A 27,059-nucleotide genomic window follows, 5' to 3' on the forward strand; every position below is an offset into this window, starting at 1 on the left:
AATGAGTTTGATTTGTTTCGCCCACAGACTGTTAGTCTCGGGTCTACTTTAAAAATAAGCATGGCTATAATTTAAAGGGGGGATAATAAATCTCAGAAATGCGCACGGTCTGCAGTTTTTGGTGAGCCGACAGAAGAGCGCTAGAAAAAGGTTTCACTTTCCAAACGTCACTGAGAGGAGGAACCGAGAAACCAGTATTTCCCAGATCATACACTTTGACCCGTAGAGGGAAAACTTCCGCTTATGTCTGCATCTACTCAACATTGTGATTTTTTGTTTTACATAAACTTGGATTGAGTTTCACTGTGCGCGCATGTAAACGGTGGAGCAGGGTGACGAGACCTGTGAGGAGTTTATTGTTACCTGTTAAACGGCACAAGGTCCACGAATGCAGCGCTTTATTTCTGTGCTGCAGCTCTAATATCACATCGGGGTGATAAGTGAGTGCGATCTCTTGGGAACTGGCACAGTTTTGTAGAAGAGTAGGGAGAACAGACCATCGATGGATCCGCTGGATTTCCTGGAGTTGGAGGAAATGCTGCGCTTTTTACACTGCAATAAAACAGAAATTTCTTGCATGGAAAGCCCGGTCATCTTCCTCTGCAAGCTCAAGGATTACAACCTGATCTCGGAAGACAGTTTCAAGGTGAGGAGCTCAAGTGGAAAGGTTACGCATTTGTTATCAACCTCGTTACAGTCATTTCAGGCGAGTGCTATTTGAATAGGACGTTAATGAGAGAGCGGGAAGTGAACAGCGGAAGTGATACATGATTACGTCAGAGTTGTTGGTACACATGAAGCGTCGATTTCAAACAAGGGAAATACGGCGAACTGACCCCAAAAAGCTGATTCTGTTTATCTGAACTTCTTCAGTCTCAGCTGACTGCAGGTTTTCTCAGCCTTAGCCTACCTTTGCCTGACTGAGACTAGCAACACGGAATGAACAGAATCAACTTTTTGGGATTTACTTACCGGATCATCAAGACACTGCGAATTGACATTCGCCTGTAACTCACACTGCTATTTACTAAAAAAGAAGGCATTTTCACAACCAGAGCCAGTTATTAAAAACAGATTAAAATGAAATAAAATCTGTAGTCTGGAAAAGTCTTAAGTCACGCGTCGTTTTTCCAAATTTTGCGGAGAAAATGGGAAATAAGTTTGTAGATTTATTTGAATGTGCAAACATAAAAGGAAATACACCGAGTATAACGGTCAAGATGATCAATAATATTGACGTCCAGGGTCTGGGGAGGCCAATCCACGACTAACAGTGTTCCACTGTGTGTTTTTCTATCCAGGTACGCTTTTACTGCACTGACAGTGTGTTCGGGATCATTATCATCCTGAAAAATGAAGCCATAGTAACTCCATCAATTTTGGCAAGATTGCAAACACCACTAACTGAAATGTTTTTTCCAAACTACAGTTTTTCAGGTTCATCTGCTGTAGATAGTTCTTTAGACCTACTGCTTCCTTAATTTTCTTCCACTTGGTCAGTTTTGTCAAATCTTTTAAGGACATATTGCACAGCACAATTTAAAATGAGTTCTTTGCTAAGTTTTCTGTTGTGTACAGACATAACTCTGCTTCATCCCTTGAGTTAGGTGGATTTTTTTATGCTTGAATGATTCATGGGTCAGTGTTAAGTGGCTTAACAAATAATAAAAGCATTCCTCTGAAAAAGGTCAGATGCAAGGACTGGAATGAAAATTGGCAAGAAAGGAGGCAATGTCCAAAGTAAAACTTTATAATTTTTGAAACTATTGATCAAGGCCGGTTAAAAAAAACAAAAAAGACTGTCTCCTTGGAAATAAAATATAAAGTAATGAAAGGTGGGTCACGATTTTTGCACAGTACTCCACCTTACGTAAATATAGGTCCCCATTGTGACGCAAAAAACAGCAGCTTATTCAGAGAAGGAAACGCCCTCTCCTAAATAATCACATATAATCAATCCAATCACCATTATTGGAGTGGCAAACATAAACATCATACTTTTTTCATAGGGGCAGTTTTTTCTAAATCTACTATCATAGACACTTTGTGAAAACGACAGTATGTTGGTATTTACTTACTGAATCCTAGGCTAAACAGCTCAATAATAATTTTCTCGATACTGTGTGTGCAGAAGGTGAGTCGAATGAAGAAAAAAGAGAAGGGCCTTTATGATATCCTGGACTGGTTCGAGGAAAAAAAGTCAGAGCACATCAAACTGTTCTGGAAGTGTGCCTTCAAGGAAACTGTCCTGAGCCACAACCCCAAACTGCAAATGCTGCGCAAAAGCCTCATGGACGGTAAGATATTTCTATTTCATGATGCTCTTAATGACTTTATAATAAGTATGTTTGTGTCTCTGACAAGTTAATTGATAAAGCAAAGAATTGGCCAAAGAAATCTGAAAGGAATAATATGTCATCTACTTTAAGATGAGAGTTTTGTGGTGGCATTAATGCCTTTGCAGGACTAAAAATAATTTGATAGGCTTGTAACCAGTCAAAGAGAACCTCTGTCTATGTGAAGACTCATCTTGTAACAGCTAATATGTTGTAATTTAGACTATATAAAACCTTGTTAGCAAGTGGGCATGCTATGTACTGAGACTTTGAAATTGACCTGTAGAAGTTGTTTGGCCTCTATTAGATATTTATTATGTTCTTGGACTTCAATGTAATTTCAGGGTCTTACCATTTTGACACACAATTGCCTGAGAAAGTTGAAACGGAAGACAACGGTGAAAAGGAAAAAACTGAACATTCAGAAGAAGAGGTGAGGAAAGAAAACTCAGTGAAAAAGAAGAGGAAGTATAGCAAGAGCATATGTGATGAGGAGGATGAGCAGCCTGGCCCATCAGGCCTGTCTACCTCGGCTCAGAAGAAGTCCAAGAAAATATGTTTCAGTAAGTTACTCCTCACTTATGCTTTACTGTTCTCAGCGTGACTATATGCCAACAGGAGTTATACAGTTAAAAAGACATCTCTCATCCTCTAACCTTTAGCAGCTCTCACTGGGGTAAAGTACCCTGGTTCTACCCCAGGCTAGACCCAACCAAAAACAAAGCCTCTTCTCTTGAAAAAGAACATGGCAACATGACTTAGGTTCGAAAGGTTACAAATACATGACTTCTGGAACAATGTCATTTGGACAAATCAGACCAAATGGAGATGTTTGACCATAATGCACATTTAGAGAAAACCAAAACTCACCTCAGCTGTCAATCACAGTTGGTATGTGGTGAAGGGATGATCATTTGGTGGACCTGGGCCTGGACTTTGCCATTATTGAGTCGACCATGAACTCCTTCGTATACCAAAGTGTCCTCGAGTCAAATGTGAGACCATCTGTCTGACAGTTAAAGCTTGGCTGAAACTGGGTCATGCAATATGACAATGATCCCAACCACAGCAGCAAATATACAACAGAATGGCTAAACTAGCAGAGCATGAAGGTGTTGCGACGGACTGGTCAAAGTCCAGACCTCAACGTGATTGAAATGTTGGTGTGGTGGGAAATTAAGACAGCTGTGCATAAACAAATGTCCGCAAACCTCAATGAACTGTGGGCTCGAGTTATTCACAGGACTGCATAGAGTTGTCATATGTTCATTACTTTCTCTTTATGTTGGAAGTGGAATTGTCTCTTCTCTGATGTTTTGTACAAAGTTACACCATTACAGCTCCTCTACTCCATCTGAGTAAATAGTGTTATAGCAGGTGGAGAATACCACAATAATCAAGCTCTACATTAACCTTCAGTTGACCAACTTCAAAAAAGGAACTCTGGTTCTTCCAATCATTCTCCTGAATCCGTGGAAAGGTACCTCCCAAGTGGTCAGTATGAACCGGAACATGTTTGACTCCCTGCCAAGATGGATACAGGCCTCACTCAGTTCTATAAAACTGGAGCATAGCCACAGCCCTTCTTGCTTCTACACCTGCAGCGTTCACTGCAAGATGTCTGAGGGAATGTGGTCATGTCTTTTCCAAAGCCACAACATGTATATTGACTACACTGCAGCATGTTTGAATCGGCATTTATAACATTTTGTATTTCTCAGCTCCTCCCATGAAGAAGGGAGAGAAGGGTGAAATTTGGACCTGGCCCCTCTACAAGTCCCAGCTGCCTGTGACGTGCGGACAGATGTCGGGAACGCTACAACGTGACAAACTGGCTAAAGGTCAGATAAGCAAAGTCTTTTCATTGTTGCATTGCAGTCTACTGCAGCTGCATGTTCTTTGTTCAACAGCTGTGAAATAATAGAAAAATGTACAAGCTAGAAAAAGCGGCAGTTGGGAGATAACAAGAGATCATTTATGACTGAGATTTAAACTCTGCGTGTGTAAAACATTTCTTTGAATTCCTCCTCCTCTGCATCTCTTAGGAGAGAAGTGCATTCTGGCTAATAAGCAGTGGTTTGCTCCAGGTGAGTTTGAGAGGTTTGCAGGAAAGCAGAGCTGCAAGAACTGGAAGCTGAGCATTCGATGTGGGGGGACGCCGCTGGGAAAGCTTATAAAGGTTTGTCAAAAAGAAAATCTGAACTTATTTGATCAATGTTCCAGCAGTTTCCAGTGTGAATTTCACTTATTTTGTTTTTGTCATTTTTCACAGGAGGGTCACCTGAAAACAGTGGCCTACAAAGGAGGAAATAAAAAAGTAAAAACAGATGTATATACTACCACTCAAAAGTTTGAACACACGTTCTCATTTAATGTTTTTCTTTATTTTCATGACTATTTACATTGCAGATTCTCACTGAAGGCATGAAAACGATGAATGAACACGTGAAATTATGTAGTAAACAAAAAAGTGTGAAATTACTCAAAGCTTGTTTTATAATTAATTTTAATCTTTGTGCTTTGCACACTCTTGGCATTCTCTCTATGAGCTTCATGAGGTCGTCACCTGAAATGGTCTTCCAACAGTCTTGAAGGAGTTCCCAGAGATGCTGAGTGCTTGTTGGCCCTTTTGCCTTCACTCTGCGCTCCATCTCATCCCAAACCATCTGGATTGGGTTTAGGTCAGGTGACTGTGGAGACCAGGCCATCTGGTGCAGCACTCCATCATTCTTGTCAAATTGCCCTTACACATCCTGGAGGTGTGTTTGGGGTCATTGTCCAGTTAAAGAAAAAGTTATGGTCCAACTAAACGCAAACCAGATGGGATGGCATGTCGCTGTATGATGCTGTAGCAGCTATGCGGGTTCAGTGTGTCTTAAATTTTGAATAAATCCTCAACAGCGTCACCAGCAAAGCCCCCCCACACCATCACACCTCCTCCATGTTTCAAGGTGGGAACCATGCATGTAGAGACCATCCGTTCACCTTTTCTGCATCGCACAAAGACATGGCGGGTGGAATCAAAGATCCCAAAATTGGACTCATCGGACCAAAGCACAGATTTCCACTGGTTAATGTCCACTCCTTGTGTTTCTTGGCCCAAACAATCTCTTCTGCTTGTTGATTTTCCTCAGTAGTGGTTTCTTAGCAGCTATTTGACCATAAAGGCCTGATTAATGCAGTCTCTGAACAGCTGATGTAGAGATGTCTCTGCTACTGGAACTCTGTGTGGCATTAATCTGCGCTCTAATTTGTGATGCTGGTGACTCGGATGAATTTATCCTCAGCAGCAGAGGTGACTCTTGGGCATCCTTTCCTGTGGCGGTCCTCATGTGAGCAACTTTCATCGTAGCACTTGATGGTTTTTGTGACTGCTTTTGGGGACACTGCCATAATATCAATTCTAACAGTTGTCAAAGAGGGCTGTCAGCTGTGTACCAACCTGACTTCTGCACAACACAACTGATCCACAAATGAACCCTGACAAGTCACACCTGTGAAATGAAAACCATTTCAGGTGATTCGATCATGAAGCTCATTGAGAGAAGGCCAAAGGTTTGCAATCCTGTCAACAAAGCAAAGGGTGGCTACTTTGAGGAATCTAAAATAGAAATCATATTTAGAGTTATATATCTTTTTTTTCTTTGCTACATAATCCCATTGATCTTGGTTCATATATTTGATGTCTTCAGTTTGTATCTATGATGTAGAAAGTAGTAAAAGTAAAGAAAAACCATTACATGAAAATTGTGTGTCCAGATTTTGACTGGTAGGGTATTTCTTACTCAGAAGTAAATTAGTTTGTTTTATTTTTTTCTAATCTAAGCCACGTGCTTCTTTTTTTGCTGCTAGGCCAAGAAAAGATTGTTCTCACTCGAAGAAGCAACCACAGGTTTGTTCTATTACTGCAAAAACACCGATTTTTATCAAACGTGAGTGTTCTTAACAGCATATAAGCCCACTTTCCCACTGGCTGCTACAAGAGCTTCTGTTATCTCACATTAAATATTAAAGCATTTAAAACTAATGGCATCAATTGAGGCAGGCAGGCAGGCACTGCAGACATTTATAACCCTCCCCCCCTTTATGCTCCAGTATAATAGAAACAGAGCAGAACTGGAAAAGCCCAACGAACTGAAGTCAAAACAATTTTATTTTTGTATCTCAGAAAACTGAAATTTGCCTCAAGGAGCTTCCAATCTGTACAGAAAACAACATTGTTTCTCCTTAGACCCTCAACTTGGATGAGGAACAGCTACCATTAAGATCCAAAATGAAAAACAAGAATATTAATGGGTGAAGGCATACAGCCGCGAGGCAGTGATTCTAGTTTCTCTCTGAGCATAATGATTGTCACTAAAATCTTTTCTGGCATTCTATTAATATCGTGCACATATTTATATTCATAAAACTCTGAATTTAAAATATACATGTGTAAGACAAACATGCACAGGCAAGGCAAGCTTCTTTCCCGCTTGTTTTCATGGATAAAATCCTCTTTTTTAGAGTCGGAGAAAGAAGAAGATGACGAGGAAGACCAGGATTCATCAAGTGATGAACCCACCACAGGTGCTGGTTTCTACAGTGTAATATTTATGATGGAAGCTCTTTTAGATACGCATGGTTGTGTTACATATTATCTTCATAACGTGTCTGTTTTAGATGAAGAAGAGGCAGAAGAGCAGACGGTGCAGCAGCCAGAGGCTGGTCTTTCCAACACCAAAGTGTTCAAAGTTACATGTGGTGGTTTAGCTGGGACGTTACACAAAAAACGTTTTGCATCAGGTATCTTAAAAAAAGAATGTACTGTGATACAGATACAGTCATTTGAAAAAGTTTAAACAGTTCTTTAAAAAAACAAAGTACACTCTGATTACATCCATTGGAATTAAGAGGATAAGTAGCATCCAGGTGCTGCTAAATGCTACTTTGAATTGAATTAAATGGAAAGATTTAGTATTTGGTATTTATTTATTTATTGTCATTGTCAGAGAACAATGAAATTGCATTTGGGGCTTCCGTACAAGATTTTAGTTAAGCTGTAGGAACTTTCTTCTCAAAATGTTTTTCTCCCTCTAGGGACACTTGGCAAGAGTATTCGTACTGAGACAAGCTGGATGACCCCAGTGGACTTTTGTAAGGAATCTGGTCCGACAAATGTTTCCTGGAAGAAAGACATCAGATGGGATGGAAAACCTCTGAGTGCTCTCATGGAGGTGTGTTTACACTGCAGGTTCCTAGTTCACCGCAACTTATCTCTACGCCTTTGGGTACTTTTGTGAGGTACTCTGTGAGAATGAGGGAGGAAAATTACACTTCAAGATTACAATCTTTACATTTTGACTCATATTTATTTGCGGTCATCAATCTTCAAGCAGCTAATATGGTAAAAATATATATCCAAATGTAGGGATGGGTACCGGTGTCCGGTGCCATGATGGCACCGGTTCTGACATAAACGGTAGTAACCAGACCGAAAAGCAGCGCACATTTCGGTGCTTTATTTCAGTGCTTTTTTTTCCTGAGCTGTGATACACTTTAGATTCTAGCCAATCATTTTACGTTTCCGAGGATAGTAGGCGGGGCCAGGTACGTACGTTCTTTTAGAGCAGAGCTACAGATTAAAAATGCCCAAGGCGAAGCGGTCAAAAGTCTGGCTGTACTTCATAGCAAAATATGCCAACTCAGCAGCCTGCAACAAGTGCTTTAAGCTGATACTGTGATACTGTCAAAGGAGGTAACACCTCAAATCCGATGAAACACCTGGCGACGCATAGCGTTTTTTTTAAAAGCCCAGAAATGCGCCGTATTTGATAGCTTGCTGCGAGACCTCACACCGAGCACATCTACTGCGGGTGGGTTGCCTGTTAGCAACATCCCCAAAAAACACGAAGAGGAGAGTCCTGGCCCCTAGCCCTGCCAGTGTAGCAGAAATGATGACGGATGATGATGGCAGCAGCAGCAGCCGTTCTTCTCTGCGTGAGTAGCTAATTTACGTTGAGTAGGCTAACCACGTTATTACATTAACCCTCCTGCCTTCTTGGGACCTTTTTGTGCCACTGCTATGTGTTAAATGGCTGCCATTTCCACTATGTTCAGTGGAATATAACCAAACTTGCCACAGGATAGTTTTTACCTGTCAATGTTAATATTCCAGTGTGAATTCCTTAAATCAGCCTAAAATGGCTGAGCAGCAGAAATCCCCACACCCATCACCCTGGGGACCATTTTCTGCCCATTGACTTCCATTATAAACGCTATTTTTCAACCCCAAATTATCATCATATGATTTTATTTTTTCTTCTTTTCTTGGATGTCAATGAAGACTCAGGGCCTTGAAGTTTTAATTTTTAAATTGCAAAAAAAATGCAAAAAAAATAATGGCAGGTCAAAATGTATGTTGGTGCCAATCTTTGGTCCATCTAAAGGCCTACTTATAATGACAATCACATATTACTTCAACTGGTTTTTTGTGGAAATATTTAGTTTCGTTTTTTGGTTTTTGGGGCTTATAACACAGGGCGCTCATGTAATAACACTGGGATTTGAAGGGTTAAAACAACGAAAATATAATTAAAACTTTACATGAATATTTCAGGGAGAAGTAGTTTTACAAGGTTGGCTAATTTAAAGTGGAATAAAATATGGATATATGGTCTTTTTATGGCGTGGCTGAGAATGGTCCCTAGGGTGATGGGTGTGAGTTTTTTAAAGGATGGCAGGAGGGTTAATGCATGTAAGGTGAACTAGCAAACATCATCATAGCTACATGCGGCTGTCTTCTTGTTTGATGGCAGATACTCCCATCACCCTGGCTAAAAAGGCTAAAATGACCAAAGAAAAAGTGGAAAACAGTTAAACATGAGAGGTTTTTGGACAAAGTTTGTGTTTTTTCCATTGTTTAAGCACTGCTTCCAGCCAAGAGTGATACCATATATGCCCCATAGCTGCAGAAAAGGCTAACATTGTTATATTTTTACAAAAAACAGCTGAACATGAGAGGTTTTTGGACCAATTTTGTGTTCTCCATTCTTTAAGCACCGGTTTGAGCACCGTTTGAGCACCGGCACCGTTTCAAAAGTACCGATTTGGCACCGGTATCGGATAAAACCTAAACGATACCCATCCCTATCCAAATGCAGAAAGCTAACATGTGGTGGCATTTTGATGAACAACCACAGTTAGCCCTAAGCACACACCAAATGCACATCAATGTTTCAGCACCGTACAGCAGAACCAAAGACTCTTCTGTTACTATTAACACCAGCTATAGAGAATGAACAAATAATAAAGAATATAAAGACAATTAGGGGCTAATTCAGGAAAAATGAATTGGGTCAGTGCCAGTTTGGTTTTGTAGGATCTTTTTGAATTATAATTTTGAAGTTGCCACTCGTGCCCAAAAAATTACAGGACTTAACAATTTTTTTTGCATGAAACGGTGTCTCACCTGTAAACCCAAGAGCAACTTTAGTCAATATGAGCGTTACAAGCTTTGTTAAACCAAAAGTGAGAACTTATGATTGAAAAATGAATACATTGTTACTTTGTCTCTTTCAGGCAAAGATCTTGGAGATTCATTACCTTCTGTGTCCTTGCCCTCTGTGTAAACCAGATCCTGAAGACCTGGTAAGTTTCAGACAAGTGGCATTTCCTCATGCTACACTGGTTTGAAAAATACTTTCTTGCACAATGCTGTTTTTTCTAAATAGTACAAAATCTGTCTCTCTAAATCTGTAGTATAATTCGACAAACAAGAAACTTTTTTCCTCTCTCAGTTATCTTGTTCTGGTGCAGAAATATGCGATTCCAACCCCAATTTAGAGTTTAGTTGTATTTGTAGCCTAACATCACATACAGGAGTGGGACTCCTTCTCTTTCTGACAGCAACTTAATGGATATTCTCTGCCCTCGGTCACTTTACTGTACATTCAGTGGGTCAGACCAGACATTTACTTGTTGCTTTTAACAGAGCACAACTTTGTAAAAAAATGCTTGCAAATGGATTAAAGTCTAAAAATTAAGACCTTTCTACATTTCCGCACCAACGCTGACCAGAGGAGCACGCGGACATCTCCAAAATACCTTTGGATTTTTCATTATTCACTCTGCTGTGCAATTTCACATCCATCAGACACTGAAGGGCCTTAAAAATGGACTTTATGTGGCAAAGCCTTTACCGCATTAAACGAAAAATCTGTGACAGGTCAGATTAATGAGTCTGACCAATAATGGATTCAGCCTAATCCTGGTTTTGACAAAACTTTAATAGGAGCTGAAGCTTGATGCAGCCGATTGCAGTAGTCCCTTCCTCTGAGTTTTTATATACCTACAGATCAATCCATGAGTGCTTCCAAAGAAAGAGAGCTCATTTACCAACAAGGCACAGCAGAGGTGGATTAAATTCTACAGGATTAATAAAAAAGTAAAAGACAGTGAGTCTCATCTTCACTTCAGATAGATCTGCAGTTACACTGTCACTACGCAGATGAAAAATAATTTGTTATGAAGCCGTCACTCTCCATTACAGTACTTAAGCTATTTCATTTAGCTATAAGTAAAAGTCTGGTCTCACCTACGGGCTGAAATCTACTAAAGTGTTTATGATTATGCATTACTGTAACCACACGTGAGATGTGGCCTCTCAAAAGTAACAGTAATAACATGGCCTCATGCATGGCCGATTACCTATTGTGAATGTGTGCTGTGGCGGTGCTGTGTTCTTAATTTATAGATGGCAGTTATAAGTTACCGTTTGATGAAGTCAGCAATTTTACATCTCCTGGGTCTGAAAGGCGCTTTGGAGCAGTTTTGTGTACAAACAGATTTTCTGTGATTTATTGTCTGTGTTGCCAGGAGAATGAGAAAAACGATGACAACTGTTGCATCTGTAAAAACGAAGAAGAAGACCAAGAGCTGGTAGTGTGCGATGAATGCCCACGATCCTTCCACCAGAAATGCCACCTGCCACATGTGGACGACATCATTCTGAAGTGAGCCTTACTGGGAGAGCAGCCATTTAAAAAATATTTTTCAAATCAGCTGTTTCTCTTTTGTCCTTTTGTATGTTTTGTTTGAGTCTCTTATATTTTAAACCTGCATGAATTTGTCGTATCAACACAGAATGCATTGGCAGGAAAGAAACCTAATCAGCTTTAACAGGGTGAAAGAAATGCTCCCATTATACAGTCCTGCAACTGAACTGAACTCAGCATTTTAAAGCAGCACTAATGAATATCCCTACAGCTCTGTGCAAAAGTCTCGAGCCACTTCTCATTTCTGTATGATTTTCTTTCAATGAACCAGACTTTCTTGTAATATTTTAAATTGGCCTGGAGCAACAGTTTTCCAGGTTTACTGAAGAATCCACACTAAACAAAGGGAAAATGGGGGGAAAGGCTGAGGTATGCCAGTTTACACAAGAACTGGATTGAAATTTAGTGGCAAAAGGTCTTATATAATAATGTCATTGATATTTTTGGTCCAAATCGTTGTCTTATTTATGGAGGAGAATGAGAGGGTCCAACACTGAACATCTACAGCTAAATGTAAAACATGGTGGAGGCTCTGGGGATGCAGTTCATCCAGTGGTGCTGGGAGTCTTGTGAAAATGAGGAATTATAAACACAAAAAAGTACGGTCAGATGGAATCTGGAAAGCATCTCATCAGGAGCAGCATAATTTTTCAGCATGACAGTGATCACAAACACACTGCCAATGCAGTAAAAGCATACCTGAATAAAAAACAAAACAAAACCACCACACACAGTCTTGGCCTCCCCAGAGCTCGGACTTCAACATTAGTGAAGCAGTGTGTGATCAGCTTGACAGAAAACCGAATTAAAGACAGTCAAAAATTATTCTCCAAATCTCTGCATCTGTTTCCCTTTATCCATCCATCCATTCGCTTCCGCTTATCCTTTTCAGGGTCGCAGAAGGTGCTGGAGACTATCCCAGCTGTCATAGGGCAAGAGGTGGGGTACACCCTGGACAGGTCGCCAGTCTGTCGCAGGGCCAACACACAGGGACAGACAACCATTCACACTCACATTCACACCTAGTGGCAATTTGGATTATCCAATTAACCTATCCCCACAAGCTGCATGTCTTTGGACGGTGGGAGGAAGCCGGAGTACCCGGAGTGATCCCACGCGGGGAGAACATGCAAACTCCACACAGAAAGACTCCGGCCTGATGGTGGAATTGAACTCAGGACCTTCTTGCTGTGCGGCAACAGTGCTAACCACCGTGCCCTATTTCCCTTTATTTCCCAGAAAAATATTTTTTTTAAATGAGGGGTGGCTGAAGACTTTTGCACAGTGCTGTCTGTGAACTTCTTAACAATTAAGCAAGTGTAAAATAGCACACTTGCTTAATTGTTTTTCCGTCGTTTAAGTAGAAGTACTTTTTCCCAAACAAACTGACAGTCTTATGATGAAAAGACAAAGTTAGGTGCCAGCTGGCAAAGAGAGTGAAGGAGCTAAGGATATTTCCTTCTGGACCTGGTAGATAACAAAACAGGACATTTGCAAATTGACCTGTACCATGAGTCCAAATAAGTGGAGTGTTACTCCAGATCTTCTAGTTCTGTAAACTAAATTCTTGCTCAGCGTTAAATTTTAACATCATTTCATTTGATTTTTGTTTTAATGTTTTTCACCTTCACATTAAAACTGGTACTAGCTGAAGTCAGGTGGACAGTTTCTACTAAAACAACATTTGTGCTGCTATTATCCATGTATATTGTATTGAATTACACACTACTGTATATGATCCTGGCATACGTTCTGCTTTTTTAAAATGTACCTGTTTTATGTGATAACATGAAGCTAAGACATTCAGCTGTCAGTATAATAAAAATAAAAAGGATATAGCTGATTGAAACAACAATCAAAAGGGTTTATATTTTTAAGACTGATATATATCTGTGTGTGTATGTGTGTGCAGCGACGACAGCCCCTGGTTGTGCACATTCTGCGTTTTTAGAGCCAATCACGTTTGCCTTGACCAGCTGGACGTGAACGCAGTGATGTCTCAGCAAATATCTCAACACATGATGGTGAGAATTTTCTCTGTCTACAACTTTGTCCATGTAACCATCTAACTACCCGTCTCCCTGTGACATTGCTGTGACCTGCCCCTCTGTTGTTTCATCAACAGCAATGCCAGTATCTCCTCCTGAGTCTGCGCAGTGCTGACGAGGAGCAAATGTTTTCTCCAGACCCAATGGGCTATGTAAGTATTTTTTAAGCAAGCAATTTTTATTCATTAGAATCAAGTTTTAAAACATTCATAGAAAATAAAGTGCAGTGCACTGAAAACGTGAGCTATCTTAGCCTTTGCATATTGGTCACACTTCAGATCATCAGTTAGAGTTTCATATTAGACAACAATAAGCTCAGTAAACGCAAAATGCAGATTTTAAATGATGATTTCATTTATTAAGGCAAACAAGCAATCCAAAACCCTGTGTGAAAAGTAACCGCTCTCCCTTGTTAAATCGGTAACTAGCCAGTTCAGCTTCACTGGCAGCACCAAGGACTAATTGCTGGTAGACCTGTTGAATCAAGAAATCACTTACATGGAACTTGTCTGAAAGTAGGAAAAATGATCTCAAAAAGCAAAACATCCTACGATCTAAAGAAACGGATGAGAAACAAAGTCATCGACATTGATCAGTCTGTGTTACAAAGCAATTTTAAAGCTTTGGGACTCAAGCAAACCATTGTGAGAATCATTATCCACAAATTGAAAATTTGGAACAGTAGTGAACCTGAATTCTGTGTTTAAAAACAACATTTTGTATTTTCTTTTCCTAAAATTAAAATTAGCTTTGATGTAAAGCATGTAAGTGTACCAAGTTTGCAAAAAGCTAAGAAGTCAGGAAGGGGGCGAATACTTTTTCACAGCACTATATGTGTAAAACTCTGACTAGAATACTCTGGTTTTCTGGATGTCTGCTTTCACCCACAGCTGGCAAACTACAGCACTTCTATCAAGAGTCCGATGTGGCTGGGCAAAGTAACAGAGAAACTCCAGCAGAAACAGTATCAAACTGTCGGCGAGTTTGTTTCTGATGTCCAGCTTATTTTTGCCAACTGTGCGACATTCAACCGGGTAAGAAACTCTTAGTGAAAGTGTGATAATGGCATTCAGTGTTCTCAATAGTCTATTAAGTGCTTGTTTTTATTTTTTATATGGTTTTAAAAGGTTTGCATCTGCATGTAAAAAAGAAGAATTAGATTACATTCACTGCAAGTTTTGGAAACTTCAATTACACCTTATAGTGACAAAAAATGTGATTCTGTATCTCTTTTGGGACTTGGGACTCTGTGTGTTGTGTTGTTAAATGTTTTCAGGACTTTAAGCTTTCACTTTCTTCTGACTGCCATTCAAAGTTTAGTCAAATTGCCTTGTTCAGCTTTTACAAGGCATAATCAAAACAACTACCATCTATTTCACCTTTGCTTCCATGCAGTGCTTCTTCTGCATTTGGGTCCCTGGGGGTCCTGGTCTGACCAATTTCATGGGTACCTGCAATTTCACAGTGGATCTCAAATAGAAAACTTTTGTCTTACTGTCTTTTATTCTCAGTTCTGCTGGAAGTCTCTTCCTGTTAAAAGGGAGTTCTTCCTTCCCACCACCGCCAAGTGTTTGCTCATTGTTTTTTTTTCCCCCTCAATTACTGTAGGTCCTTAAAGGTGCATTGACACATCTGTAGGATTACAAACACAACTTTTTTAAACAGAACAGAAGTTTTGAAAATAACATAATGACAATCGCTGTTTTTCTTTTTCAGGGAAATCCAGAAATCCTTGCCATCGGCAACCAACTGAGGGAGTTATTTGACAGCGAGTTTAAGAAGGCTTTCAACATCCAAGATCAGTGACTTCGAACCAGTGTGACAGTTTTTAACACTTCAAAGCTGAGAAAACAATCAAAAACGGGTGTTACAGCGATGGCACTGTAGCAAAATGTAACTAGATATCAGTGTTTGCACACAGTATGAATGTCAAATACAGTATACTCTATGTTCATGTGCTGGCAACTAATGGAAAAGCTATTATTGGATAATCCTCATCATAGTACAACCCATTACAGTATAATATTAAATAAAGTAGTTCCGTAGTGTATGTTGTTTACATACAAAATGCACACTGAAAACAAAGACAAATGTCTAAAGGGGAATTGTAATAATGTTTTCTCCAGTTTTGTGCACTGAAACCAAAAACAGCTCTAGTCCTATTTAAAAGTCAAGTTAAAATGATCATTATATATATGTATATATTGCTCCCAGTTTCATTTGTTTGCCCTAACTTTGTTTCACATATAACTGATGTTATATACCATTAAAATCTGAATGTGTTGGTCCAAAGAGGACTATTGTCACTACAGTTCAATTTATTTTTACTGTTATCTGTAACATGTGGGGTTTTTTTTAAATAAAATGTTTGTTTGTGTACGCCACAAATAACACATAAAAGAATAAAATGCATTTTTTCTTTTACCTCGTTTAGTATTATTTATTTTAATTTATTAATATTTATTATTATTAATGCAATAAAACGTGCAGAATTTGCCCCTACGTTGGCACGTTGACAGCTAAATCCGGATTCTTTTTTCTTATTTTGAAAATTATTTTTTGGTTTTTTGTTACTAAACATGTGCCAAACGTGCGGTCAGCTGACGTCACCATCACGGTTGCCAGCAGCAAATCCTTGCTGAGAGCTGCGCAGCCGCTCTGCGCATCCGTCGGCTGAGCTGAGGTGGTCAGCGCAGCCATTTCCGTGCCCCTCACGGAAAAACATGCAGGGGGTGGCATTTGTCCATCACGCTCACAGCTAAATCAGTCATGACTTTGGCTGCACGACTTCACGCTGAAGTCTGCATCATCGATTAACAGCCGAGATCTCCAAACTTTCTCCTCAATTCAACGCCTGCGCAGACAATACAAGCTCTCTCCCTTCAGCTCCTGCTCCTTTTCCCTTTTTTTCTGTTTCTGTGTCAGCCATGGAGGGAGATCTGCAAGGAGGCAGCAACCACGTCGCAGCGCTGCATGTGAAAACTGAAGCGGTGGATGAAAATGCATCTGCGCTGCTTTTGGGCAGGCAGGAGTCGCCTGCGCCCTGCGGAGATACCGCATGCAGAGGAGGAGGAGGGGAACAGACTGCAGAGGAGCTGGCTGACACAGAGCTGCAAGCTGCCACGACAACTACTCCTGTACTACTGTGTGAGTGCTCACCTGAGATGATTTATGGCCATTCGGCCTCGTTTATTTGCTTCCTTTTTTGTTTTGTTTTCTTAATGGCCACTCAGAATCTGTTGCTTTTCAGTAGATTATGTAGCTTTTATCTGCTCTGTCATCAGACCCTGTTAGCACAGAGCGTTTCTTCACCACATCTGGGGATGGAAAAACATACCTGAAGATAGCTCCAGGTAAGTAAGATTCAAAGTGAGAGGAGAGCACCAGCAAGAATGTAACAAAACACATAACCTGACTGACCGAAGTCTTTCTGGCAGAAGTAATAACTGGCAACACTTGCGTACATTAACCTCTTTTAATAATTCATATAAAATGATGATATGATGTATCCGCACATGTACACATTAAATCTCATGACTGTTAAAAGGAATTTGAATAACCTAAAAATTCAAACATGTCATTTTTTAATCATTTGCATAGAAATGCTATTACACAGGGTGCATCGAAAAGAAAAGGCTATACTTTTATGCAAGTAATGGCTGAATATAAACTTACAGTGTGCACAAGTGCTCAATAAGTCCCCCCGTGGATACACAGCATATGTCAAACTCATCCCATGAGCATGTCTGGAGTCACTGCAGCCACTACGTGTTTCTTTAGGTGAATGATTGTGGAATTAAAGCATTTTGAAATTGGCTGCTGGTCTGGAGGTGGGCATATTAAGCACTTGTCAACATTGTAAATTTTGTGTATATAACTTTACATTTGCATTTTAAAATTTACTGGAAGCTTCTATGTCTAATAGTTTAAAAAAAGCATATAGCCTTCTGAAATCAGATGATTCTTTTTGATACACCATGTATTTTGTGCCTATTTCATGCACCTGAAAAAGTCCACAAAAACTAGGGTTCAAGTCTTAGCCATTCAGTTCTTATCCTTCACAATTAATAAAGTTTCTGCATCACTGGGATTGTGTGTGTTTTGATCAGATTTGATGGGCATCTGTTGGGGTGTTTGATAGCTCATCAAATGTTGCTAAATTCTGACTTTGGCTGTTGAAACTAACCCCCGCACACGTCAAACCAACGACAAGAGGGAAAACAGAAGTGTTGAAAATCTCTCATTAGGAATTACAGATGCAGAAAATGCAGTTTTTCTGTATCTGCAAATACAGTTGTGGTCATAGGTTTACATCCACTCATCAACCTACACAGGATCAAACATTACATATGGGCTCAAATATTTACACACACCCCCACTAATGTCTCTTTGCAACTTGCACCTCGACCAGCCATCAACAAGCTTCTGACATAATCCTGCCTGGATATTTGACCAGTCTTCTTTGCAGAATTGGTAGAATTCATTTAAATCTGTTGGTTTCGTGGCACAGACTCAGCTTCTAAGTGTTGTCCACAGAAGTTCAGCAGGGTTGAGGTCGGGGCTTTGGGAAGGTCATCCCAGAAGCTTAATGTTTGTCTACTGTATCTATTCCAAAACCAGTTTATCTGTGTGCCTGGGATCATTGTCCAGTTGGAACATTCAACTGGGTCCAAGTTTCAACTGTATGTTCAAACTTGGACAGAACTGGAGATTCTATTTTCAGGTTTTACCTCAAATCCTGATTTACCCCTGGTAGCAAAACAGCCCCAGAGTCAGAATCTACCAGCACTATGCTTGACAGCTAGCACAGGGCTCTTAGATTTCAAAGCCTCACCTTTACTCCTCCAAACATACCTGATTGTGGCTCAATCTTTGTCTCGTCTGGCAACGAAGCTTTTCTCCAGAAGACATTTGGATTGTCCATGTGGGCAGCTGCAAATTTCAGATAAGCTTGAAGGTGCGGATTTTTGACCAGATGCTTTTATCTTGGTCGGCACCCTCTCAGTCCATGGCAATGTGAAACTCGTTTCACTGTGGACAGTGATGCCGGTGTGTGAGCACTGGTTGTTCCTGGATTGTTCCTAAACATCCTGACCACTTTTCTCTCATTTGAGGTTGACAGTTTGGGTCTTTTTCCAGACCTTAGCAAAGTGCTGACACATCCAAATAACTCACACTTATGCACAGTATTTGGTATCTGTACATAAGTGTCTTGTATTGTTCAAACCTGCTATCAAACAAATCCTTTTCATGATGGCAAAGGGAAACTACCAGTTATAGTCAGTCACTAATAGCTTTCTCAAGCTTTATAGAATTTTCACTTATTAAAAGAATTAATTGAGTATATTTATATATTTGCACATGTATGTTTACTACTGACTGTGTGTTTTAGATGTTTTAGATAAAATCCAAAATAAATTCAAACTTGTGCAGTAAGTCTACCCTGGAAAAGCAGTTCAAAGAAATCATTAAAATTCCAGAATTACCAGGATATTCACGCCCATGATGAGTGGATCTAAACATTTGATAACAACTGTATGCATATAAGATTTTCCCCAGTTTAACCCATTTATCTTACATATGAAGTGACACCACAAGTGGCTTTCTTTCTCCCCTCCCCCAGCTTCAGTAATGCCCCCTGCTCTTTCCGAGAAGACGCTTTGCTCTGGCTCGGATTTCTCTTCCAAAGCCGTTCTGTGTCTGATTGAGGCCGTCGGGCGTCGCTGGGGTCTCTATGAGACTCGGGAACGCTCGCAGCTCTTCCAGAGTGTCCAAGAGGAGATGGCCTCCAAGGGGCACATACTGCCTGTTGAGAAAATCCGTCGCAAGTGGAACAACCTCATTGTGACATACAAGAGGGTTAAAGACCGCAGCCGGGAGACGGGACATGCTAAGACGTCTTGGGAGTTCTTTGATGTGAGTCTAACGGGAAGACAAACCTGGGGATAAAAAATAGTTGCTGACATTAAGTACTGATTTAAGTAAACCTCACAGCTGGACATACTATAGAGTGAGACGCTTGAAATTTCCAGTTGTAGAAATGTGAATTTCCCCTCAGGACAAATGTAACTGACCTCAAACGCAGCCACCAATAATCATCATCCACTCAGAGTTTAACAGCTGCACTCTGCATCTGTGGATAATGTGTGTGTGTGTGTGTGTGTGTGTGTGTGTCTATATATATATATAAAAATTGTGCAGAAAGAAGAAACGGCTGCTTTATATATTTTGGAAGGTGTGGTCGATGTAGAGTACAGGCCTAGTCTATCTTACAAAATTCAAAACTCAGGGTTACTGGCTAGAAATCAGAAGCATTCTTCTGCTGTTGGCGATATACCACCAGCTATAACATTATAACCACTTGCCTAATATTGTGTTTTTCCCCTTTTGCTGCCAAAACATCCCTGACCATGGGCTCCACTAGACCTCTCAGACCAGGGCACCTTCTGGTCTGTGGCCACGCAGCCCCATATGCAACAAACTGTGATGCACTGTGTATTCTGACACCTTTCTATCAGAATTAGTATTAACTTTTTTTTGCAATTGGAGCTACAGTAGCTCATCTGTTGGATCAGACCACATGGGCCCAGCTTTCGTTCCCGGCCTGATCAGTCCCCCTTGGCTGCCCATGACCCTGTCACCCCCAAATCCTTACTCTTCTTGTACAGGGATGTTTAATCTGAACAACTGTGAGGAAGTACAGCAGAAATAACTAGGATTATAACATAAAGTAACAAGGTTTAAGACAGCATACGGTTACATTGTTAACTGGTATTTGTAAGTCATGGATTACAATGCTGTTTGATGTATTCATTGGTGTACTTTCTCCATATCTCTGTGTGTGTCTTGTTCCACTCTAGTTGATGGACGCCACCCTCTGCGACACCATTGGCACTCAGATCGTCAACAACAAACGAAACAAAGGCAGCAGCACGGTTTCTACACTGCCTGCTCCTTTGGCTAAGATCGCTGCAAAGCCCCTGCAGCTCCCACAGCCGACGTCCACCATCATCCGTCCTAGCAGTGACTTTGCTGCTGTTGCTGGTGCTGGTGCTGGTGGTGTGGACTCAGTAAGTCTGGGCTCCAGTGCTGGCAGCGCTGCCAGTACGTCGGTGACTGCAGCGACCATTAGCTCAGCTAATGCTCCAGACCACAAGCCCCTGATCGTCCTCAATGGTGACATTGTTACTACCAGTATTCACCCAGCCACCATTGTGCCGGCTCCTTCTTTTATCACCTCGCCTTGTTTTACAGAAACAGCCACCACATCCCCTTCCCTCATCTCCGCCAGTAACACAGACCTCAACACACTGGGCTACACGAGCCGCAAAGCTCCATCCATCTCATCAGGTGTCATCCCTTTTCGCCTGAGTACAACATCGCTCACCCAAAGCCAGAATCTCCTCGGCCTCTCCTCTTCATTCCCCCTCACGTCCTCCTGCCTCACTTCCTCTGCTGCCACCTCTTTGTCTACAACAACTGTGTCTGGAACTGAAGGACAGAACCAGAAGGCGAAAGCGGAGCAAGGCGGCTCCACTCTGTTCCAGGAGATTCTGAAGCGACAGGAGGAGCAGGCCTACCTCGATCGAGTGGCTCGCCGCAGGGTTGAAGCCAGAGAGAAGAGGCGCGAGAGGAGGGAGGTGCGAATGTCCGAGTCCCTAGGAAGGATAGCCACGGCCCTGGAGCTGCTCTCCTCCAAACAGGACACAGTCATCGCCCTCCTACAGAGGCTGGCTGATCGGAAATAATCTACAGTGAAAGCCTGGAAAGTAGAATCTCCTGACCTTGTTTTTCCCCCACCTGAGATCCTCCTTATGAAGCTCTCATGCACTATAACGCTACTTTAATGAGCATAATTTAATATAAATTTGAATTTGACGAACTCTTAACTAAATAACAGACAAGCGCAAAGGTGAGTCATTGTTCCGTGCTTTTAAATTGTTGTGCTTTGTAAATATGTTAGTTTGCTTCACTAACATCAAATAAAAAGATTCTTTGGATATGCACCTTAAAGCTGTGGTCATTTGAACACTTTGTCCCCAGATTGCAAGAATAAAACACTGATTAACTACTAAAAAGTTGCAATAAACTTTCAACCATTAAAATATTATCAAGGCTAAGAAAATCCCCCAAAATTTATTTAATAAAGAATCTTTAATCACAAAAAGGTTTTAGCTTCATGAATGAATAAATGACTGAGAGCCAGGCTTTGGATTATTTTGGATAACGAGTATAATGTTCAGATAAGTATTACTGTTAAAACTACAATATTTCATTGAAACGTAGCTGAAAAATGAACCATTTACTTGATGTACTCTCAAAATACTACATAGGTCCAGTGTTTGAGTAAGTGTAGCTGATTAATTTTCATTGCTGAAAGTAAATACGCACATTTTAAAATACTTTCATTTTACATTTTGTTAAAGGGGTGAATTTATCGAAGCTTTATCCCTGATCAGGACGTTTTATGAAGCATTAAAGTATACTGACCACTAGATGGCGCGCTGAGACCGTTCATTGTATTGCTTCTCAAACTTTTAAAGCGCAATTGTCTTAACACACTTTAGGCGGTTCGTGTGTTAACACACGTGTGTTTTAGTGATATAAAAATCGCAGTATCCTTAAATGTAATAGTTTAATTGTTTCCTCGTTGCATTGCTTCTCAGCCTCACCATAAAATACCAACGAATCAGTCTACTTCTCAGTCAAAATGAAAGTAATGATATTCTATTTGAAATCATAACTTTATTCCACATTAAGCTGTTATGCAAGAAATCATCAACCCCTTACACCATAAAGGTGTGTCCCATCCAGTGACTCTCTATAAGATGCAGGTAGAGTGCCAAGTTCAGAGGTTTATTTAAAACATTTGAAATAGTCTTGGCTCGAAACAGGTAGAAAAAATAATAATGTCCTGCAGAGCGGCCGATTGTCGCTGCTGACCTAATTATTCAGCGTATGTGGACTTGACTGTAACTTGGTGGATGCGGTATTCTCGTAGTGCAGCCAGTATGTGACTTGGCTGTAGAGCCCCACCCTCAGTTTAAAACAGAAAGCACCGAGGAAGTTGTGATGAAAGAAGCTTCACCTAACAGACTTTGAGTTTTGAATTTTGGTGATACTTCTGTCTTCGTCCACCATGAGCACTCAGGCCGCTGACAGCATACCTGGTCCAGCAGAAAGTGAGCAGGAGCAGGGTCAGTATGAAATATGGAAATGCTGCTGAGTTAAAAGTTTTTAGTTTAATGTTTTTCTGTTTAGTTTTTTGTATGTTTTTTTGCCCCTGTGGGTGTCGTTGGACGGCGTTTCCTTCTTACTGTCACAGCGTGCTCTTAATCACGTGTCTTCCTTTGTTCAACTGACACATGTAGAAAGAAAAAGAGAGCAGTGTGAGTCATAGTGGTGCCTTAGCTGAGCTGTTGGCTACTGCAGTTTATCGGGCTTATTTCAGATGTTTGAAGATTGAAGCCATTCTCTAAAATATAAGCTTCCAATGTGGGGAAACAAAACCACAGAACTTTTATAATGTTTTTTACAGTACTTTCATTAAAAAACAAAAACAAAACAAGATTGCAGTGACTATTTTTATCTGCCTTCTTCCTGTAAGTGTGTGTGTGTGTGTGTGTGTGTGTGTGTGTGTGTGTGTGTGTGTGTGTGTGTGTGTGTGTGTGTGTGTGTTTAACTAACACACAAACACTGAGTTAGCAAACAGTGATTTTGAGAAGTGCACTTTTAGCCTCTGATGTTGATGTAATGTTCATTTAATGTCTGCATCTCGTTTCTCGTGCTCCTTATTCCCACCTATCTGCTCGTTAGAGTCTTTGTATCTTTATAATAAAGGCTTCTCTTTACTTTTGTCTGTGTTGTCTGCCGCTGTGTTCTGCTTTTACTGCTTTTACCTCTTCTCATCTCACTCTACATCACAGCTAAACCAATCACTGATTGCAAATCTAACTGTACATCACAAAACCAAGAGACTCTTCATTTCCAAGGGTGGAATGATTGTACATCTTTAATGACCTAAAAACAAACAAAGAGTTAGGTGTACAAGTCTGATTTTCTTTGGGATTTTCTCCAATCCACACAGGGTGAAAAGTGTACATATCTTTGGAACAAAGGCGTCGTTTTACTTTTGTCTGCTTTGCCTGCATCTGCATCCTGCTTATATACCTAAATATTTGACCCTGTGTGAAAAGGATACATAGAAACTGAAATATATACATACACTCAGTGATATTTGGTTAAATGACTCTGAGCAAGTTGCACTTCAATCAGAGACTTTCAGTCGCCAACAACAAGACTGTGCTTAAAACCCGGTTCTTTGCCAACAAACCAAATAAATTTAATAACCAGCTCTGAAAAGAAGAGCGGTCAAACATTCAGCCGGAATACTTATTGATACTTGTTGATGACTACCAAAAGTTTCTGGTTGAGGTGCAACTTGTTAAGAAAAGATTAGCAGGCATGTACCTTTATATTTGACCCTGTATGTAAACTTTTGACCCTGTGCAGATTCAAGAAAATCCAAACGAAATTCAACTTTAAATATGTATGCTGTACAATCATTTCACCTTGGAGAAAGAACAATTAAAAAAACAGTTAAATGCCCCCAAATTACCATGATATTCATGCCCACGATGAGTGAATATAAACTTCTAATCACAGCTGTAAATAAGAGTTCTCTTTATGCCTTTTATATGAGAGGATAGGGCACGAACGTACAGCTGGTTGTTATATATAACTAAAAATTTTCAAGCTCTCACATTTTGTAACATATTTACCTTGATAGTTTTAGGTCACTTTTTGAGTCTCTTTTCTATTCTCTAAATGAACTTTGACTTTCGCCGTACACGTCTCGGCTTGGCCACCTGGAGCCTGTTGTCTCTTGGATCTCTGCTCAGTAGCGAATCTGTTGCCAAAAAGCTACCAAGTTATGGAAAATAACCAGAAAAATATCAGTATAACATGACTGAAATTAGTAGTTAAATTTCGTAATAGCAATTTCTGCAGTAAAAGAATCATTAATGCCTGGATCATTTTGGTTAATCATACAAAATTCAATTTTTTGAAAACGTAAGATAAGAAAAAATATTTCAACAGGCATATAAAAACACAACAAACCACAAATGGTAACATGAGACAACATACCGTGTATTACTTTACTTTTCTTTTTTCTTTTCTTTTTGTTATATTCATCAACAAATGTAAAATGCTTTGCATTTGCCACAATGTAAGACCATAATAAAAAAGTTCATACTGTTTGTGCCCTGGGATGCAACAGTCTGGGCTAATATGTGAAAGCCACGAATTTCTACAAATAAACAATAATAATATCAGAAGTCAGAATGAAGGGCACAACGACTTTCATGAACTCTGAATAGTGTTTAAAAATGCTTTTTGTTGGGTTGACAGAGCCGTTGAGGATCATGCTTCTTGGAAAATGTGGTGTAGGCAAGAGCTCGAGTGGGAACACCATCCTCAATAAAATGGTGTTCTGTTCAGAGATGAAGCTGGTCAGCATCACTGTTCACTGTGAAAAAGAGTCCGCGGTGGTTGGAGATGTACCTGTTGATGTGATTGACACACCTGGGCTTTTCGAGAAGGGAAGCAACAAGGAGGACATCATCCGAGAGATTCTTCAACGCCTGAAACTCCAGGAACCAGGACCCCACGTCTTTGCATATGTTATTCCTTTAGGAAGGCTGACTCAGGAAGACCAAGACACCCACACGCTGATTGAAGCAAAGTTTGGCCCAAGAGTGTGGGACTACACCATCGTGCTGTTCACCCACGGGGATCGCCTGGAAGACAAAACAATAAACAGCATCATTACTGAGAGTGACGAGAACCTCCGCAACTTCATACGCAAGTGTAGCGGTGGCTTCCACGTCTTCAACAACAAAACCCCGGAGGACCAGAAGCAGGTCACAACTTTTATGGAGAAGATCGAGACCCTGGTGGCCCTGAATGGAGGTAGTTACTACAAGACAGAGCTGTATCCTGAGGAGGAGAGGAAAATCAGAAAAAGACAGGAAAGCATCCTTGCAGAGAGAGATGAAGAAATCAGCAAAAAGGAGGGAAATCTGAGGGAGCATTACAAGGATGAAGAGCTAAAGAAGATGAAGACAAAGCTGTGGAGAAAAGAGGAGGAAAGGGCAAGAAAAGATGCAGAGGGGGAGTTGTGCAGCAAGTCCTACCTCATGAAGAGCATCCTGTTACTGGCTGTATTGTGTCTACTGTTATGTTGCAATCTTGGGGTAGCAGCTAAATGGCTTTGTGTTATAGGAATCATTTTGATTGTGGTGTCTTTTACGATTTTTCCAATTATTCGAGGAAAAATACCAGGTCTTTCTAAGAAAAAGAAATAGATGAGCTTTTACTGTGTTAGTGATTTATCATTCAAATGTGTGACAGATGATATATCGAAGTGATTTAATTAACAAAAATATTTTCATACAAATTTTTCTGTCCATAATTAGAAAATATAGTCATCTGATATCATCTCATTAATCTCATATTTAATCAGATAACAGAACTGTAAAAATGCTAATGAAAACAATATTTAAAGTACTACACAAAAGTCTCGGCCGACCACTTTTTCTTTATATTTTACTAGGAAAAAAAGTAAATGCAAGGATATGCGGACATATACATGGAAATACAATACAGAGTTTTAAAATCAATATTTGGTACGACCACCTTTTTTCTTCGACACAGTCTGAACTCTCTTATGCAGCTTTGTTCTCATTTCTTTAAGTAGTCTTCAGGAATAGTTCTGCAGGCTTCTTGAAGAATGTTTAAAGCTGTCTTTGGATGCTGACCGCTTTTTGTTCTGCTCTTTGTGAAGATGATCTCACACTGCTTCAACAATGTTGAGGTCCAGACTCTGGGGAGGTGAGTCCATGACTGATAGTGTTTTATTGGGCTTTTCTATCCGGGTATGCTTTTTCTGGCTATACTTTTATTCAAGTAATGGCTGAATATAAACTTACAGTGTGCACAAGTGCTCAATAAGTCCCCCCGTGGATACACAGCATATGCCAAACTCATCCCATGAGCATGTCTGGAGTCACTGCAGCCACTACGTGTTTCTTTAGGTGAATGATTGTGGAATTAAAGCATTTTGAAATTGGATGCTGGTCTGGAGGTGGGCATATTAAGCACTTGTCAACATTGTAAATTTTGTGTATATAACTTTACATTTGCATTTTAAAATTACTGGAAGCTTCTATTCAATTCAATTCAATTTTATTTATATAGCGCCAAATCACAACATAAGGCGCTTCATAGATACAGAGAAAAACCCAACAATCATATGACCCCCTATGAGCAAGCACTTTGGCGACAGTGGGAAGGAAAACTCCCTTTTAACAGGAAGAAACCTCCGGCAGAACCAGGCTCAGGGAGGGGCGGCCATCTGCTGCGACCGGTTGGGTGAGAGAAGGAAGACAGGATAAAAGACATGCTGTGGAAGAGAGACAGAGGTTAATAACAGATATGATTCAATGCAGAGAGGTCTGTTAATACATAGTGAGCGAGAAGGTGACTGGAAAGGAAAAACTCAATGCATCATGGGAATCCCCCGGCAGCCTATGTGTTTTGCAGCATAACTAACTATATGCTTTAGCAAAAAGGAAAGT

General features: G+C 40.3%; 3 protein-coding genes across 3 annotated transcripts; all 3 read left to right on the forward strand.

Annotated features, from left to right (window-relative positions):
• Positions 1–491: 491 nt before the first annotated feature.
• sp100.1 (SP110 nuclear antigen, tandem duplicate 1) lies at positions 492–15,824 on the forward strand. The gene is made up of 16 exons (XM_080904313.1): positions 492–646; positions 2,132–2,297; positions 2,681–2,899; positions 4,058–4,177; positions 4,382–4,515; positions 4,609–4,653; positions 6,189–6,228; positions 6,843–6,905; positions 6,999–7,121; positions 7,416–7,552; positions 9,897–9,965; positions 11,193–11,329; positions 13,284–13,395; positions 13,497–13,571; positions 14,310–14,453; positions 15,136–15,824. The coding sequence occupies exons 1-16, from the start codon at positions 503–505 to the stop codon at positions 15,223–15,225; spliced, it is 1,818 nt and encodes a 605-aa protein (XP_080760439.1). The 5' UTR covers positions 492–502; the 3' UTR covers positions 15,226–15,824.
• A 249-nt stretch (positions 15,825–16,073) lies between these two features.
• On the forward strand, positions 16,074–21,421 carry LOC308410741 (uncharacterized protein). Its single transcript, XM_080904315.1, has 4 exons — positions 16,074–16,566; positions 16,704–16,772; positions 19,043–19,335; positions 20,280–21,421. Exons 1-4 carry the CDS (start codon positions 16,347–16,349, stop codon positions 21,165–21,167), a joined length of 1,470 nt encoding a protein of 489 aa, XP_080760441.1. The 5' UTR covers positions 16,074–16,346; the 3' UTR covers positions 21,168–21,421.
• A 917-nt stretch (positions 21,422–22,338) lies between these two features.
• On the forward strand, positions 22,339–26,291 carry LOC308412019 (GTPase IMAP family member 7-like). The gene is made up of 2 exons (XM_080906088.1): positions 22,339–22,616; positions 24,832–26,291. Exons 1-2 carry the CDS (start codon positions 22,559–22,561, stop codon positions 25,785–25,787), a joined length of 1,014 nt encoding a protein of 337 aa, XP_080762214.1. The 5' UTR covers positions 22,339–22,558; the 3' UTR covers positions 25,788–26,291.
• Positions 26,292–27,059: the final 768 nt, after the last annotated feature.

This window comes from Rhamphochromis sp. 'chilingali' (genome assembly GCF_963969265.1).
Source record: "Rhamphochromis sp. 'chilingali' genome assembly, chromosome: 15".
Taxonomy (NCBI): Eukaryota; Metazoa; Chordata; class Actinopteri; order Cichliformes; family Cichlidae; genus Rhamphochromis; species Rhamphochromis sp. 'chilingali'.

What these genes read in the sequence shown, in the direction of transcription:
- LOC308410741 (XM_080904315.1), top strand. Translation starts at nt 16,347, where the DNA reads ATGGAGGGAGATCTGCAAGGAGGCAGCAACCACGTCGCAGCGCTGCAT. An exon ending in ATACCTGAAGATAGCTCCAG is followed by an intron (nt 16,773 to 19,042) that starts GTAAGTAAGATT and finishes CCCCTCCCCCAG; the next exon opens with CTTCAGTAATGCCCCCTGCT. An exon ending in CGTCTTGGGAGTTCTTTGAT is followed by an intron (nt 19,336 to 20,279) that starts GTGAGTCTAACG and finishes GTTCCACTCTAG; the next exon opens with TTGATGGACGCCACCCTCTG.
- LOC308412019 (XM_080906088.1), top strand. Translation starts at nt 22,559, where the DNA reads ATGAGCACTCAGGCCGCTGACAGCATACCTGGTCCAGCAGAAAGTGAG. An exon ending in AGAAAGTGAGCAGGAGCAGG is followed by an intron (nt 22,617 to 24,831) that starts GTCAGTATGAAA and finishes TTGGGTTGACAG; the next exon opens with AGCCGTTGAGGATCATGCTT.
- sp100.1 (XM_080904313.1), top strand. Translation starts at nt 503, where the DNA reads ATGGATCCGCTGGATTTCCTGGAGTTGGAGGAAATGCTGCGCTTTTTA. An exon ending in TCTCGGAAGACAGTTTCAAG is followed by an intron (nt 647 to 2,131) that starts GTGAGGAGCTCA and finishes CTGTGTGTGCAG; the next exon opens with AAGGTGAGTCGAATGAAGAA. An exon ending in GCGCAAAAGCCTCATGGACG is followed by an intron (nt 2,298 to 2,680) that starts GTAAGATATTTC and finishes ATGTAATTTCAG; the next exon opens with GGTCTTACCATTTTGACACA.